Source organism: Fomitopsis serialis (genome assembly GCF_022376445.1).
Source record: "Fomitopsis serialis strain Sig1Antser10 chromosome Unknown B0H18scaffold_74, whole genome shotgun sequence".
Classification (NCBI taxonomy): domain Eukaryota; kingdom Fungi; phylum Basidiomycota; class Agaricomycetes; order Polyporales; family Fomitopsidaceae; genus Fomitopsis; species Fomitopsis serialis.
Window position 1 is genome coordinate 1 of NW_025955034.1, and position 15,576 is coordinate 15,576.

At 53.7% G+C, this 15,576-nt stretch overlaps 5 protein-coding genes across 5 annotated transcripts; 3 read left to right on the forward strand and 2 right to left on the reverse strand.

The window, feature by feature from the left end:
• Position 1: 1 nt before the first annotated feature.
• On the forward strand, positions 2–3,196 carry B0H18DRAFT_936945 (uncharacterized protein; the record flags this gene model as incomplete). The annotated part of the gene is made up of 9 exons (XM_048041810.1): positions 2–178; positions 235–467; positions 521–782; positions 853–1,022; positions 1,077–1,182; positions 1,278–1,664; positions 1,737–2,066; positions 2,158–2,735; positions 2,788–3,196. The coding sequence occupies exons 1-9, from the start codon at positions 32–34 to the stop codon at positions 3,194–3,196; spliced, it is 2,622 nt and encodes an 873-aa protein (XP_047889777.1). The 5' UTR covers positions 2–31.
• Positions 3,197–3,441: 245 nt separating this feature from the next.
• On the reverse strand, positions 3,442–4,583 carry B0H18DRAFT_1122244 (uncharacterized protein; the record flags this gene model as incomplete). The annotated part of the gene is made up of 4 exons (XM_048034479.1): positions 3,442–4,005; positions 4,058–4,242; positions 4,299–4,458; positions 4,521–4,583. The coding sequence occupies 4 exons, from the start codon at positions 4,581–4,583 to the stop codon at positions 3,442–3,444; spliced, it is 972 nt and encodes a 323-aa protein (XP_047889778.1).
• Positions 4,584–5,201: 618 nt separating this feature from the next.
• On the forward strand, positions 5,202–7,501 carry B0H18DRAFT_911945 (NCS1 nucleoside transporter family protein). Its single transcript, XM_048041556.1, has 6 exons — positions 5,202–5,705; positions 5,766–5,908; positions 5,958–6,407; positions 6,462–6,673; positions 6,735–6,914; positions 6,980–7,501. Exons 1-6 carry the CDS (start codon positions 5,458–5,460, stop codon positions 7,430–7,432), a joined length of 1,686 nt encoding a protein of 561 aa, XP_047889779.1. The 5' UTR covers positions 5,202–5,457; the 3' UTR covers positions 7,433–7,501.
• A 341-nt stretch (positions 7,502–7,842) lies between these two features.
• B0H18DRAFT_1026300 (uncharacterized protein) lies at positions 7,843–10,633 on the forward strand. Its single transcript, XM_048029801.1, has 10 exons — positions 7,843–8,256; positions 8,283–8,305; positions 8,399–8,508; positions 8,583–8,709; positions 8,766–8,958; positions 9,014–9,297; positions 9,351–9,678; positions 9,774–9,930; positions 9,982–10,208; positions 10,259–10,633. The coding sequence occupies exons 1-10, from the start codon at positions 8,141–8,143 to the stop codon at positions 10,383–10,385; spliced, it is 1,692 nt and encodes a 563-aa protein (XP_047889780.1). The 5' UTR covers positions 7,843–8,140; the 3' UTR covers positions 10,386–10,633.
• An 8-nt stretch (positions 10,634–10,641) lies between these two features.
• On the reverse strand, positions 10,642–14,137 carry B0H18DRAFT_1122246 (OPT oligopeptide transporter; the record flags this gene model as incomplete). The annotated part of the gene is made up of 24 exons (XM_048034480.1): positions 10,642–10,653; positions 10,719–10,772; positions 10,837–10,897; positions 10,953–11,027; positions 11,078–11,118; positions 11,169–11,225; positions 11,281–11,399; positions 11,453–11,487; positions 11,538–11,562; positions 11,618–11,656; positions 11,715–11,741; positions 11,799–11,951; positions 12,003–12,148; positions 12,203–12,294; positions 12,346–12,507; positions 12,562–12,642; positions 12,702–12,985; positions 13,049–13,165; positions 13,220–13,334; positions 13,397–13,416; positions 13,473–13,556; positions 13,608–13,759; positions 13,818–13,903; positions 13,955–14,137. The coding sequence occupies 24 exons, from the start codon at positions 14,135–14,137 to the stop codon at positions 10,642–10,644; spliced, it is 2,220 nt and encodes a 739-aa protein (XP_047889781.1).
• Positions 14,138–15,576: the final 1,439 nt, after the last annotated feature.

The following is a 15,576-nucleotide window of genomic DNA, read 5'->3' on the forward strand; positions in this document are numbered from 1 at the left end:
CGGATGTCAGCTTGAACGTGTCATAGCCGGGATGATGCTCTGGTCAGATGCAACTCACCTGGCTACATTCGGCGACGCCAAAGCATGGCCAGTCTATGTATTCTTCGGGAATCTCTCCAAGTATGTTCGCCGTCGCACAAGTTCACTGTCTTGCCACCACGTTGCATACATCCCTTCGGTATGTTCCGGAGCTCCGCGACTGAACCTTGCTATTGTTAACTTGTCCCAATCTAGCTGCCCGATAGTGTGCGCTCGTTCATCAGGTCTTTTCGCAACGACGCGGGCAAGAAGAGCTCACCGATTCTAACGCACTGCCGCCGCGAGCTCTTCCACGCCATCTGGAAGCACCTGCTCGATGAAGATTTTGTCAAAGCCTACATCGATGGAATTGTGATCAAATGTGCAGACGGAGTCACACGCCGGGTGTATCCTCGTATCTTCACGTACTCAGCGGACTATCCCGAAAAGTACGTGCACTTTCCTTTTCAAAAGAATAGAGCACTGAGATTCCACGGGGCAGGGTTCTGATTGCGGCCATACGGGACAAGGGTCTCTGCCCGTGTCCACGATGTTACGTACCCCAGGCTGACATCTTCAAGATGGGGCAAAAGCGGGATCTTGCACGTCGTTCGGAATCGCGGCTAGGATTCCTACGAAACTGGTCGGAGGGATTGCGGGCGAGGATAATGAAGGCACGGGATCTCATCTACAACAGTGGCCTCGGAGTGGTAAGCGCAGCAGTCGAAAGGGTTCTCAAACCATGGTCACTTGTTCCCACCTTGGTGAGCTAACGTTCTGCGTGACTACTGTATGACATGTAATTGACGACGATCCTGTTCGCCTCACTATCAGAACGCCTTTGCGGCACGGCTCGGCGATGGCTTCAACGTTCACTCGATCTTGGTGCCAGACTTCCTGCACGAAGTTGAGCTCGGCGTATGGAAGGCTTTGTTCACGCATCTTGTACGGATACTGTATGCCGCAGCACCATCGGGTGAGCTCGTTATTGAGCTGAATAGCAGGTTAGAGACAGGTCAACTCGTCGGAGATTGTGTAGCTAACCGTGATATGAATAGATATCGTCAAATTCCAACTTTCGGGCGTGGAACAATACGACGCTTTGCAGAAAACGCTTCGGAGATGAAGAAAATGGCGGCACGCGATTTCGAAGACCTACTGCAGGTATGTTGTTGCAACACTTGGGTAGTGTTTGGCTCCGCTATGCACGAGATGCCCCGAACTCAGAATATCCAGCTGATGAACCGCATACTGAACAGTGCGCCATACCCGTCTTCGAGGGCCTACTCCCTGCACCGTATAATGACGCCATACTAACCCTTCTGTTTCGCTTCGCTGAATGGCACGCCCTTGCGAAGTTACGGATGCATAACGAGTCTTCGCTTGAATCCCTGAGGTCGGCTACCAGTGATTTAGGCCGACTTCTGCGTCACTTCCGCGACCATGTATGCCCGGCTTTCAACACAGTGGAACTCCCAAGGGAAGCCGAATCGCGGGCGCGCCAAGCAGACAAGACGGGTACGCGCACGTCTCGAGGTAGACAGGCGAAGACGTTCAATCTTGATACGTACAAGTGGCATAGTTTCGGTGACTACGTTTTCGCCATTGCTACATTTGGCACATCGGATGTGTACTCGACACAGGATGTACGTGCTTGACCACTTGAACCCTTTGATACCCTGTCGTGTTCGAATCATGCTGACATAATTCCTAAATAGGGGGAGTTTGCACATCGGCGTCTCAAGCGACTGTACAGGGTCACTAACAAGAATGATGCAACAAAGCAATTAGCCCGCCACGAGCGACGCGAGACTATCCTGCAGCGCGCGCATGATCCTATTGTTCCATCCGTGAACGTGGGAGGTGAAACAAGTGGTTCGGCGTCACACGGAAACGTCGCTAGCCATCCTCACCATGTGCAATGGAACGACTCGGAGCCCTTACCATACACAGATGTTCACATGCACCACCACATATCGGATTCACGACAATTCCCGCAGCACCTGGACGCGTTCGTTCATCGCCTGGGGACAGATCCGGCAGGTTCTGTGAGTCAAATTCGTCTTATTCGCGCACTCTGGAAGCTTCTACTGGCACTCATGCTCATGCTACTCACAGGGGTTCGTTCCGAAGCTCAAGGGGCATCTCTTATCTCGCCTTCTAGGGAAGGAGTTTGACGGCGACGAGGAGCAGTACTCGGAGGATGAATTAGACAGCCTCCAATTCATTGGGAACAAGATCTACTCTCACAAGGTTCTTCGCGTCAACTACACCACGTACGATGTTCGCCGAGGTCAAGACTCCATGAACCCACGAACACATTGCGACGTAATGGTCCGCTCTTGCGAGTCGGAGCCTGGCGCACATCCCTATTGGTATGCTCGCGTGCTTGGTATCTTTCATGCGGATGTTCTTCAGCGCGGACGCAACATTCGCAACCGCTCCGTCCAGCGCATGGAGTTTCTGTGGGTGCGCTGGTTCGGTATCGATACAGATTATCGTTCGGGACATGCAGCCGCGCGCTTGCCCAAGATAGGTTTTGTCGAGGAGAGCGATCCTGACGCGTTCGGTTTCCTCGATCCTTCACTGGTCATCCGGGGCTGTCACTTGATGCCCACCTTCGCAGATGGCAAGACATCACAGCTCCTGTCTCGCCCGAATTCGGTCGCGCGGCCTATGGGTGAGACTGAAGACTGGGAAGCTTACTATGTGGGGATGTGAGTGCTGTTGTCTCGGTGCTCAGCTTGTTCTGATATGCTACTTGTTCAGCTTCGTTGACCGTGACATGTCGAGGCGATATCTCGGGATCGGCATAGGTCATACCGCCTCACATTCAGGCTCACGGCCGCGGGACTCAGGCTCGGAGGAGAGAGATCTTGACGAGGATATGGCGGACACTGTGGAGACGAGTGAAGCTGAAGCTGAACTTGACGAAGACGAGGAGGATGGGATCGGCGCTGGTGCCATAGACGACGCGGTGTTGTATGACAAGGCGGATGGCGACCTCCCAGCTGCGGAAGACGGCGACTCAGATCCTGACGAGAATGAAGACGATGATGCAGGCCTCGAAGCTGTGCCATCTGAGGATGAAGACGAAGAAGAGGAGTGGGGTAATGAGATAGATTTGGGTCCGGAGGATGGTGATGATCCGTATGTAGATGATGACATGTACTTCTAAGTTATTGTCAATGACTCGTGTTGACTTAAAATTCCGACGTGAGTGGCGAGTGACTCCCCAATGCCGTTAATGAGTAGACAATGTATGTCAGTATATGCGCGGTCATATATACACATTACCATCACGCCGTCAACGCGATAAGAGGTATGTACATGCACAAGATTCTGGGTATCATCTACATGTGGTTGGCGGAATGGTGTTGCGGTTGCAAGGGCTTCCCACGATTGCATGACCTTGTCAAGCCATTACATCAGCCTTGCATTACCTTCCCGGTGCGTCAGATCCTGGCAAGTGTCGGCAGGGCACACCGCATTTTTCTGCTTTTGCTGATGGCGTTTGCTTCCTGTCCGAGTCCGATCAACATCGCCGTTCGCGTTGACATGCGGCACTACGAACGTGCGAGCCTTGTCGCCCTCTGGCCAGCCTTCGGCTTCCAAAGCATCATCGAGGACCCGTATGAACACTTCATGGGACAGAGACTCGGCCGATTGGATCCTCCCCATGTTCCGTTTCACGGAGGCCTCGGCCAGGGCCGTCAGCGCAGTAACGAGGTCAGTGAGAGGCTTGTTACTGCGGATCGTAAGTGTTCCCGTCGCAAGCCAGGCTATCTTGCTATTCTTGCTAGCAGCTTCGTCTTCACCACTAAATATTCTGTCGCAAGCAGCCGCACCCTTGGGATGCGCATGGTCTGTATGGCGTAGGACGATCCAAAGGACAAGCCAGTAGAACGATTCGAGATCGTGCTGTATGCAATGAACAACGGCCTTGAATGAGTCTAAAAGCTCACACGCCAAGTAATGGTATGTATCCTGAATCAATGGTCAGAATCGGTCATTCCAAACGGGCCTAGAACTCACATACCGTTCGCTCTTTGAGGTCATTCAAGTTATCAACAGCATCCTTGTTGGTGTCGACGAAGCTACTGCAATAGAGATCGCATACGAATCCTTTGATCGGTGCATTTTCCAGTGGCGGCAAGACGAGGACGTTGCCCGTGCCAATACTATCCCGCTGCCATACCCCAGTGCGAAAAGCAAACCGATGACCTGGATGTCAAGCGAGTCAACCGATGAAACGCTGTAGGAATGGCAGCGTAACTCACCGTCGACAGCCTCACGTATCGCCTCGATGAGAACCTTCGTGCTTGGGAATTGGTCGAGACTCGGAGGTATCCCGACAGTGTCCAAAACGACCCGCATGTGGTTATGGTCACGCAGCGATGGCGAATGGTTATCGTCAAAGAGGCTTCCAGAATGATCGAACTATAGATATCGTGAGTATGCATATGTAGCTGGCTTCGACGTCGTAGAACGATACGACTGACCGGGGGCGTGTACAGGCGTCGATCGTCCGTCAGTGACCGACTGCATTTTAGCCCGTCGAGCATTCCTGATCGGCGATCATCCGGCGGCTGGAATAGTTCACCAAAGCAAGCGTATATTCCGAGGAACTCGTCGATATCGCCTTTATAATGACAGGAACCTGCGACCTTGCACCTCTCCAGGGTCTCGATATGTGCTCCGAGTCGCATTCAAGTTCATATGGTGTCTGGCAGGGTGTTCAGACTGCTTGTAGCCCTCGTGGACACTGCTGGATGGTGATGCAAGCTTAGAAGCGTCGTTATTCGCCATAGTTCGCCATATTGGACGGAGAGTCGAATACGTACTTAGATGTTAACGGTTATGAGGGCCGACAGCCGCTGGCAGCGGACGCGTGGTGACGCGATCCATACAGCATCTCACGTGACCGCATCTCACAACTGTCAACATTGACCTCGGAGCCTCGGGCAAGCCTCGGGGCCTGCGCTTTGTTCAGATTCTTGATTCAATGATTGTGTACTGGCTCCCAGTTGGCTCCTCTCGATGGCTATTCCAGCCATTGCGAGCACTGCGTTTAAGACTAATGTTACGCACCGGACAGATAGCTTTGCGTTGACAAACGTCCACTCGTCCATGGTCCATCACCGCGGCCACATAACGCAAGATACATACGAGTCCCGCAGTCAACGGACAGGACACAGTACGTGTATGATAAGAGCTCAGAAGCACCTGGATGATGGCCTTCCGACCACCCATAGTTCCGGCTCTATGAAGTTCCAATCTTATCTGTATGCACTAGTGATATCCGGAGCTCTCAGACAACGTTCCACTGCGGCGTAAAAGCGCACCATCGACGAGCAATGGCTTCCGGCTTCCCGAAGGCTACCTGAGTTCCTTCCGTCGTCTCTCGTCTGTTCATAGCGCTCTCGCGGGTTGCAGGCGATGGGACTCCGGCACAGATTGCTCCAGAAGCTTGAAGTGCCCAACCAAGAGGAAGCACAAGCGGATCGGTGGAACAACCATGATCTGAAGCCTGTCGAACCTGCGCGGAGGACATGGGGCGCAAGGCAGTTCATCGAGCTATGGATTCTGGTCAACATGAACATCTCCGGGTACCAGACCGGCTCATCGCTCGTAGCCGAGGGGCTCAGCTGGTGGCAAGCAATCATCTGCATTGCGTTCGGAGACATGTACGTGCAATGTCTCGGAGTCGTTCGTCATGCGTCAAGCAGACTCACGTTGCGTGGTAGTCTAGCCGCCACCTTCTGCACGCTGAACTCAACATCCGGAGCCTACTACCACATTGGCTACCCGGCGATCGCCAGGATCGCCTTCGGCATGAACGGCAGCTACTTCGCCGTCCTCAACCGCATCCTGCTCTCGGTCGTGTGGTGTAAGACTCGCCCGTCTTCGTCACCCATTCACCGCTGATCGCTGCCCAGTCGCCGTCCAAGCCTGGAATGGCGGCCTCTGCGTGCTTGTCTGCCTCCGCGCGGTCTTCCCCGGGCACATCGACCGCATCCCGAACCCGTTCCCCGCGCGCACTGGCATGGACGGCGCGCAGTTCATGTGCTACATCCTGTTTATGCTGTTTTGCGTCCCCCTGACGTACATACACCCGCACAAGCTGAATACGTTCTTCAAGATCTGCTCGGTGATCGTGTTCATCAACCAGATTGCAATGCTCATCTGGGCGCTTGCGACCATGGAGGGCGGTCTGTCCAGCAGCGTCCTCTCAACGGGCGAGGCGCTTAACAAGTCCAGTTTGGCATGGGCGATCTGCAATGGGATCATGGCGCAGATCGGCGGCATCGCTGCTGGCATCCTGAACGACAATGACTTCACACGTTTTGCGAAGACTCCGGAAAGACGGGCGATCATGGCACAAGCTCGTAAGCATTCATACTCGCCTAGAAATCTGACCATGAGCTAACGTGTATTGTAAGTGACCTTCCCTGTAACGGCCTTCTTGACGTCTTTGTTCGGTATTCTTATTACCGCTGCTACGGCTGACCGATACGGCGAAGCTATATGGAACCCTCCCGAATTGCTGCTTGCCGCGCAGAAGGCGGGTGGCTCTGGTTCGCGCGCTTCGACTTTCTTCTGCGCGTTCGCTTGGATCATTTCTCAGCTAGGAATCAACATCCCCGGGAATCTCGTGCGTTATATCCATCTTCTTTGTGACACACAACGCTGACAGGCACACGCTTACTTCTTAGGTCGCTGGTGGCGTAGATGTGGCTGCATTGTGGCCGAGGTACATCAATTTGCGCAGAGGCGCGTACATGGTGCTCTTAGTCTCTCTGGCCGTGAACCCCTGGCAGCTCCTTAGCTCGTCAAGCGTCTTTCTGGAGGTGCTCAGCGCGTACTCCGTCTTTCTCAGTCCTATGACCGGCCTGGTGAGCTACCCGTCTCCGCTCTCTTCCCCACCACTGTGCTCATGGCTACTACTTACGTGTCTCAGCTCGTCAGCCAGTACTACGTCATCCAACGACGCTACTTCAAGGTCCCAGACCTCTACATCGGCGACAAGCGCTCCATATATTGGTACTCCCACGGCGTAAACTGGCGCGCCTTCGTCGCCTTCTTCAGCGGAGTCGCGCCGTGCATCACCGGGTTCGTCGGCTCTGTGTCCGACCACCAGGTCAGCGCGGCGGCGATCCACGTCTACGACATCAACTACATCGTCGGGTTTGGCATATCGTTTGTTGTCAACTGGGCGCTGCACTACCTCTTTCCGGTTCCGGAGCAACGCGAGTTCGTGCGACGGATGGAAGAGGCGGGTGCGCCGAAGCACTTAGATGGGCTGATGGTTTACTTGGAGGAGGTTGATGAGAAGTCAATAAGCGACTCGTACGATGTTGGTGTTATTGAGGAGAAGGCTAGCGAGGAGAAGGGACTACCGGATAGAGGTTGAATGAAGGTGTAACACACCGTGACCGGCGACGATCTAATGATGGCTCACTGTTTCATCTTCCAACGATACATGACTTTTCTATCTTTGCTCGTTCCAGCGAGCTCTCATGACGCGGGGTTGCCGTTACTTGCCTGCCGGTCGCACGGCTCGCGCGTGTGGATCGTCGTGAATTTCGTAAGGGAGCGGATGCGAGTTCCATAGAGCCAGGTTCTACTTTCTGCACTTCTGTCATCTCCGACGTTGAACGTTGAACTCTGCCTCTATCCCTTTTGACCTGATGCCCACTCCGCCGCCTTCAGATTCAACGGGGTCTTCGCGATGTGTGGTGATGATGGCAGGCGTTTGGTAGGAATTCCCGTTTTGGAAATCCTGACATGGGCAACTCACAGCGCTCGCAAGTTCCGTGTTCGCTTCCTGCTCACCAGCAGCCCACGACCGTTCGACACGACGCCCTCTCTTCAGTCGGTCCCTTCACGGTACTCTGATATTGTCTCGCTCTATCGCTTGCGCGTAGGACTCTAGTTCTGACGACCTCACGGCCCTCCCAAAACCGGACTGCAACACTCTCGAGTCTCTGACCTGCGCCCACGTCGTATGATTTCGCGGCTTTAACCCACAAGATTGTGTCTTCTTTGGTTCCGCGGAGCTATCATCACAAGTTTACTGCTAGGCTCATCCGGTAGCACGTCTGCTGCCTGTCCGACCACTATGCCACCACACTACAAAGGATGGTTTTACCCGCCCACCCGACGAGAGGTCACGCTCATACTGTTCTCGCTGACTGTCTTCGTACTGTCGTATAACTTGGAGGCTCCCTGCAACTAGTAGGCGTGAAGCCAGTCAAGCTGAGCGGATCTTACCTCTCGGCAATCGGTGAGTGCTTTCCACAGACTCGAGTGCTGAAGCGGGGTTACCGCGTACATTCTTCCGGGGAGTCTTACATTCGTACTCACCAATAATGCGCAGGATTGGGAGCCCAGGACCCGGGGTACGACCGGGACGGTCGAAGACCGAAGGAGTGGCGGGACGATTTGGAGACCATGATCTCTGGCGAGTGGGAGTGGGAAGAGGGCAAGGTGCTGCCGTGGCCAGCACGACGTCCGCAGGGCCCGTCGGGACGGCTGCCATCTACAACGTTGACTCGAGCAAGGGTTCGAGCCGCGCCGACGGCAAGGTGGACAGAGGAATAGGCGTGACGAAGGGTGTCAGTCCGCGCCAGCAGTTGGTGAGATGGGAGGAAAAGGTCCCGGTTGCAAGGGCGGTCGCGCATGTGCCAGGTGAGTTGTTCGCGCGCATATAGGGAGTGAACCCGCTCACGTCCTGTACTCGCAAGGGTTCACAATTTTGGACAACGTGATCATGGTGAATGGAACGTTCTACCTCGTCACGGACGACCCGTCGTCATTACCAGCGCTCGAGTACGTTGCCTCCTCATCAGTAAACAGCGCACATCCTCCGCGCGAGAACGAATGGGCAATAGTAAGCACAAGCGACGCAGTCGATAAGCTCGGTACTTTTGGAGGACGGTGTGTGGACCTTCCTACAATGAAGATGCGCATGTTCTAACGTGCCCAACAACAGTGTTTTTGGCACCAGCTGGTTTGCACTGGACCATGCCGAGTCGCAAGATCCTTATACTCTCTTCTCGCTCTTCCGCACACATAGCACCCTGGCTGCACCTACACTCTCTGCAAGCTTCTCTTCGGATTCATCCGCTCAAGGCAGGAATAAGTCGCTAGCGAATGTACCTGCTCCGCTCCGCTTGATATTCCCCAACGTTCCAACGTTCTCTAGCCCTCACATTCCACTGGCCCCCGGTGTCGACCCCAAGGTCCATCCAGAGCCCCGAGTAAAATCATTCATGGGTAAGTACCATTTCCAGCATCACCACGCAGCTCGCTCAAACGATCAATGCTAGGCATTCACCCGCTCCTGCAGAAAGCGGCCCTTCCGGCCCTTGGGATCTGGTATACCGAGGATTGGCAAGACCTCATCGCCATGAATGCCCCCTGGATCTTCGACCGGGTCATCATCGCCGACCGGGGCGCCTCCGAGCGCGGGCGGGATCTCTGGACCCGCGGGTGGTCGCCTGCGTCAGAGGACTTCACCAAGCGTGCTGAAGGCGACGACGGCAAGCCCTCCTGGGCGGCGCCCTTCGTCGGGCTTCGCATGAAGGCGGGCTGGTGGACGCCCGTGCGCAACGCGCTCCTGAGCTATTTGCGCCTGCCCGAGCTGCAGGAGGCTACGTCGGAAAGAGCTCGTTCTGGAGCAAGAAGCCGCGGCGACGAAGCCGGTCGTCACGTATGTGTCGATGCAGGATGAGCCTGTGGGCGCGGCCGAGGCTGAACGAGGATGACCATGCTGCACTGGTTGCGGGGTTGCAGAGCTTACAGAGGGATGGCGTGGTGAGCGAGGTGCACGTTGTCAAGGGCAATGGGAGTGTTGGTGTGCATGGGTGGGAGTGGGCGGACAGGATGAGTGCGATCGCTCGGTCAAGTGTGCGTGGCTATGCGTTTTGTGCAAGAATACAAGCTCATATGGTTTTCCAGATCGTGTTGGGTCCGTGGGGCCACCACCTCGCCGACAGCACCTTCATGTCGCCTCCGGCGTGGCAGGGTCGCGACGTCGCTGCGGCATCCTCGGTAGCCGGAGCGGAAGCAGAGCAATCCGCTGCACCGTTGCTCATGGAGTTCTTCCCACCTGACACCTTCATGCGGGATCAGGAGTTCGCTGTCCGTTCATTGGGAATGAGGTACATCGCATGGTGGAACAATAGGTAAGACTGCACGCTGCTTTCAATCTACAGAGACTAACGTGACGTGATAGAAAATTTACGGCCAACACCCTCCCGCCCGTGTTTCGAGCTGTGGACCCTAACCAGCGGGTGCCCATCAGCGTAGACGCAGTCATGCAGGCCATCCGAGATGAGATCGCGCGCCGGACTGTACCGTGACTATAATCTGAGACATACTAGCTATACACATCCGTAACGTATCTGTAGAGCTCACTTGATACCATGTGCATCTAATTTATCCTATCGACACTGCGTTTTGCCTTCCGTCTTACTGTAGACATTTACATCGTTGAAAAGTTATGGTACATTAGATGTACTTAGTCCGTGAGTCCGATGATATCCAGGTACAGTATATTGAAGCTCGCACGAGAAACTCCGTCTGAACGTCTATCAACTGGATGCAGCCAGGCAACGATCAGCTGACAAGCTGTAATCTGTGAAGGAGAACGGTGAGACCAGACTTGGGAGACACAAGTAGGCAGGATCCCGTACCATTGCCCCACCATTGTGGAATGCAACGGCGGTGCCCGCGGCCCCGAAGATTGCCTACAGCGCAGACCGCCGGTGTCTCAATATACGAGACAAAGGGTGGATAACAGCGAATGCTTACGAAGTTCAAAATGAAGATGACAATCTGGGTACCAGCGTCCATGGCCGAGGCGATGAGATAGCTGTAATCCGCTCGATCAGTGAGTCATGATGGTAGCAAGGAGCGAAGCTACTTACTTGTACTTGATGAACCACCGAGGGTGGCGGGTGCGTACCCACCACTGCGTGAACAGTCCGATGACCATTGAGGTACTGCCTCGACAAATTAGACATTTTAAAGGGGGAATCAGAGAGTGACGGACTTGACATAGCTATTGATACCGCCATATACTTGTCCAGCGAACTGTATGTGTCTCAGTAATGAACTCTCTAGCCAGGTGTCGGTAAGCGTACCTCAAAGATAATACTGGTGTTGAAGTATTGGAAGCCAACTTTTGGCCAAATACGGTGCTGCGAGATATGTCAGTCCCAATACTGCGTGATGATGACTGGGCCCTACACCCACCGCAATGTAGAAAGGCAGAGGAAGGAACAAGCCTACGGCCAATGATATTGGTACCATGCGATATAGTGCCTTCCCGCTAAACATCTGCGGACCCAGCGCTCCCCACGCAATGGCACTCGCTGTGGGATTATGATGAGAATTATTAAGTGGCGGTCACACACGGAACACGTACTGTTGTATACCTCGATACTGAGGCCCGACCAAAGTCTTGCGGTGAAGTCAGTACCCAGAAAAGCAATGCATAACGAGCATCATACCGAGTACCGGAGACCGATAAGAGCGCTGCAATCGGTCAGCATGCAGTGTTCGCCAATTTTCATGTCCCGAAGATACTCACCGTCTCGCTGAGAGTTCAAAATCGAGAGCGCGACGACGTCTGCGTGAAGCAATAACATCAGGATAGATCATTCCGATTGATTTCAGGCGTCACTAACAATTCAGGAGCGCTCCAACAATGGTGCCTATGTGAGCAATCTTTGTCAGAGATGTACATTCATGCTGATGTCGAGCGTCCTCACCAGCCATCTGCATGCAGAACGTTACGCGCGGTGCCAACTTCACGTACTGACCGAGCTTGAGGTCTCCCAAAAAAGCGAATGCTTGTATCATAGGTTGTCCTCCGTACAATGAGCCGTACATGTTCGCGACCGGGTCCCCAGGAACAAGGTAAGCTGGCGATTGGCGTTAGTGCGGAGCTGCTTGGCGAGTTGGCAATACTTTACCGGTGATCATCTCATAGAACGCAGTGGCATTGCTGTAGAACCCGATCAATGCGTCCAGAATCCCGTATAGAGCGGTGAGAGTGAAGGAGAGAGAAGGACGACCGTCAAGGCCCACCACGGAAGGCCAGAGTGACCAGTGTAGTTGGCTAGAAAGGAAGGCTATCAGCGCATGGACGGGTTCAAGTTTTTGTCGAAGGTACTCACTTGCTTGCGCGGTCACATAGGCTCCGGCCAACACGGCGACGTACCACCAGCGGGGGATCTGTTTGTAGGCCTTCATTTTCTCCCAATGCTGTGGACAGTGTGTCAAATAAAATCACAAAGATTATATAAATGAGCTAACGGGATCATCAATGACGTGCTCAACGCGGTTGCGCGGGTTCAAGGACAGGAAGAAGGGTACAAAGTTTCTCCAATGCCACAGGCCGACATGCGTGAGCAATGCACCGACAGAGAGGTTCGAGGCAATAAGCCCAAAGACAAATGTCCCCGACAAGTATGCTGGCTGTTTGGCAGGGTAAGGACACGGCGCAACGAGTGGCGATGATCCGAGACTCACTCCTAGCTTGGCGAACTTAGTAGCGTCAAACTTCCCGTTGGTTAGAATGGCTGTCTGGTCGTAGACGGTTCCATTTGCGGTCTAGAGAAACCATCGGTTCAGTCCCTCCTTATTTCTACTGCTCGTCACTAGACACTCACGTATAGAGACTGGCTCATGAAAGGGAATGACAGGGAGCCCCAGACGTTGCCATAATATATGGCGGAAATCATGATGTACGCCAGGAAGATGCCAATGTCGATGTTCAGCTGATACGACAGCGGCGCCCAGAAGCAGAGACTCGATATGATGTTCCAGTCGAGGCATATTGAAAGCATTCCCATGCCCTCGTTGCTGCTGGCGCCCCCAAAGATGTTCCGAATAACCGGGCTATGATTGTCAGCGAGACAGAAGACAGATATACCCGTGAGGACCGGAAATATCCCTGGACGTATGCACCCGCGGATCAGTAGTCGTCCGGTAGAACCGCTAAGGAATCGACACTCACACTCGGGTACGATTGCCCAGCAGAACATCACGGCAAACACAATCCAGAACATGCGCACGCGCTTTGACGAGAACTGCTTGTCGTAATGCAGCGCCTGAAACAGATTGGCTGTTTGGACTGTTGTACGGCCGTTAGGAGTCATTTTGTCCGTCTAAATATCGTAGGACTTACTGGATGCTGGCCAGAAGCACTTCGTGGGCTTTACAAGGACGTCCTGCAGCAATCCTGCGAATCCGTATCCTATGAGCTGAGACGCGAGCAGAGTGAAAATTGCGACGCCGGCGTTCTGATAGACTATTAATCAGTTGACTGCCATAACTCATGGTGACAAGACGCCAAGCTAAGTACCATTGAATGATCGTAGAATACTATGACAAGATGCTTCAGCGCAACAAATAGAAAACATTTTATTGAAGTCACTTACGCTCTTGAACAGCGAAGACTTGAATAGCCGTAGCAGATGTTGAGGCCGTGGATGCCATGATGACAATAGCAGCATGCTCTTTGACTGAATGGACATCACTATCAGAACACAGCAGACAGGCCCACGGACACTCACTGTTGAAGGGACCAGGGTTGAGCCACCTAAAAATGCCTTTGGACGGAAGCGCGACATGCATGGCATTCCCCAGCGCAAACGAGAGGATCAACAGAAGCAAAGCGGAGACAGTCAAGTTCTGAGGCTTGAAATAATAAATCTGCGCGAGCACGCTGGCATAGAAGTTCATGGTCAGCGTATGAGGGCACCCACAAAAAGGCGATCACATACGCTCCAAAGGCGGAGAATCCGAGACCAAGGAATATAGAACGGAAAGTGACTGCTGGAAGCTCGGGGTAGTCTACTGTAGTTAAAACCTGCGGAAGGCTGTAAGATTACGTCGGCACATCGAATGCGCGATTTCATACCTTCAAGGCCACTTCGTATGGTTCTTGCACCCGAGGCTCTTCAGGGAGGGCCGTTTCGTTAGGGGTGGAGTCGACGCCTGGGAGAAGCACAATCTCGCTGGATGCCACGCGTATCTGGCCATATAAATCGTCTTCCGTGGTCCAGCTGGTCTCCGGGGTGGACGGGAATTTGTTTAGAAGCATTACGTCCGTTGGTGAATGCTCTGGCCTTGCTGACGCAGACATAGCACAGGTATCGTGATGGTGAAATCAGATGATAGAAAAGGATATGACGCGAGGAAAGAGAGAACACAGAATGAACGACTCATGTCATTCATACATACATATATATGCACCATGCTCGAAGCTGAAAGCGACGCAGCTGTATTTCTGTCGCATGGTACTGCATTCCGCAGAAGCCGAGTAATTCTTCATCACACCTGTCATAGTCCTTAGGCTCGTCTCGTTAATGCATATACGAGGACAGCCACAGTGCCCTTTAGACCATGCGAGGAGGGACGCCCAATTGCGTTCGAAATACAATGTATGGCCGTTTGTAGACGGATCAACGCGTCGTCGCTACGATGAGCAACATGTCGCAGAAGACGCTGGAGTGGCGCAGTCTTGCACAGGCGGCTCACCTCGCCCGCAGGAAGGTCGCACAGGGCATGAAGACCGTTCGCACTTATCTGAGGTACAGGCGACTTGGATTTTGTTTCACTGCCAGTATTGCGGATTGGTCGCCCCGTCGTAAGCTGTGCGATGACAAGGTGTGCATAACCGTGGCGGATTCCGCAGACAACGGTTCGGCCACGAAGAGTCCGTGAGATTTAGCGAGCCCGGGCCTCACGCTCACACTACTGAAAGATTCGTGCGTTAGGACTGACCTGGCACTGAATACGACAAATGTTCACGTTACCGACTACTATATATATGCGACGTGTTAGTCGCTCACAATGCTCCTCGCATGATGCATCTTCGAGATTTGGATGTTTGAATCTGCCTAATGCTCCTTCTGTAGCAGCCAAGTATTCGCGTGGTACATGCTACGTAGACATTCGCGGCCACTAACACCGTTGACAGCCTGAGTACGGTATCCCAGTCACTGGCACCGCCACTCGCAGGCGCAGGCGACGACCTGACGCGGGCCAAGCGGTGCTTTCGCATTTCCATGATCTGCGTGATGCCGTGAGTTTTGTATCACGTCAAAATAGTCATTTACTAACGTACACAACCGTGATAGCTTCCGGGCCCTCGGAAAACGGAGGCTTGAAGTCAGGTTCATAGCATATTGGAGCGTGGGCATCTGGTGTAGTTTTTTTATCACGCTCGCTTAGCATAGATATACTGGATGAAGGGCCAGTTTGCGAGAGGGGTCCGGTGCAAAATGGACGTCTCCGGGATTGTTCTGACGATGTTCCGATGGAGATTGGTCGATTCCCATATTAGGGGTCTGCGCGCGCACAGAGCGCCACAAGCGGCAACCGGCGGCAAGCCTGTGGCTGAGGAGGGGCTTAGCCCATACATCCATCACGCAGCTTTGCGCCCTGTCGCTCACCGCAGTTCCAGAGTCTCGATACCTCCGTTCACCAGACCATTTTCTCACCCAATGCCTATGGAACACTGATGATAGGCCGAGGCTG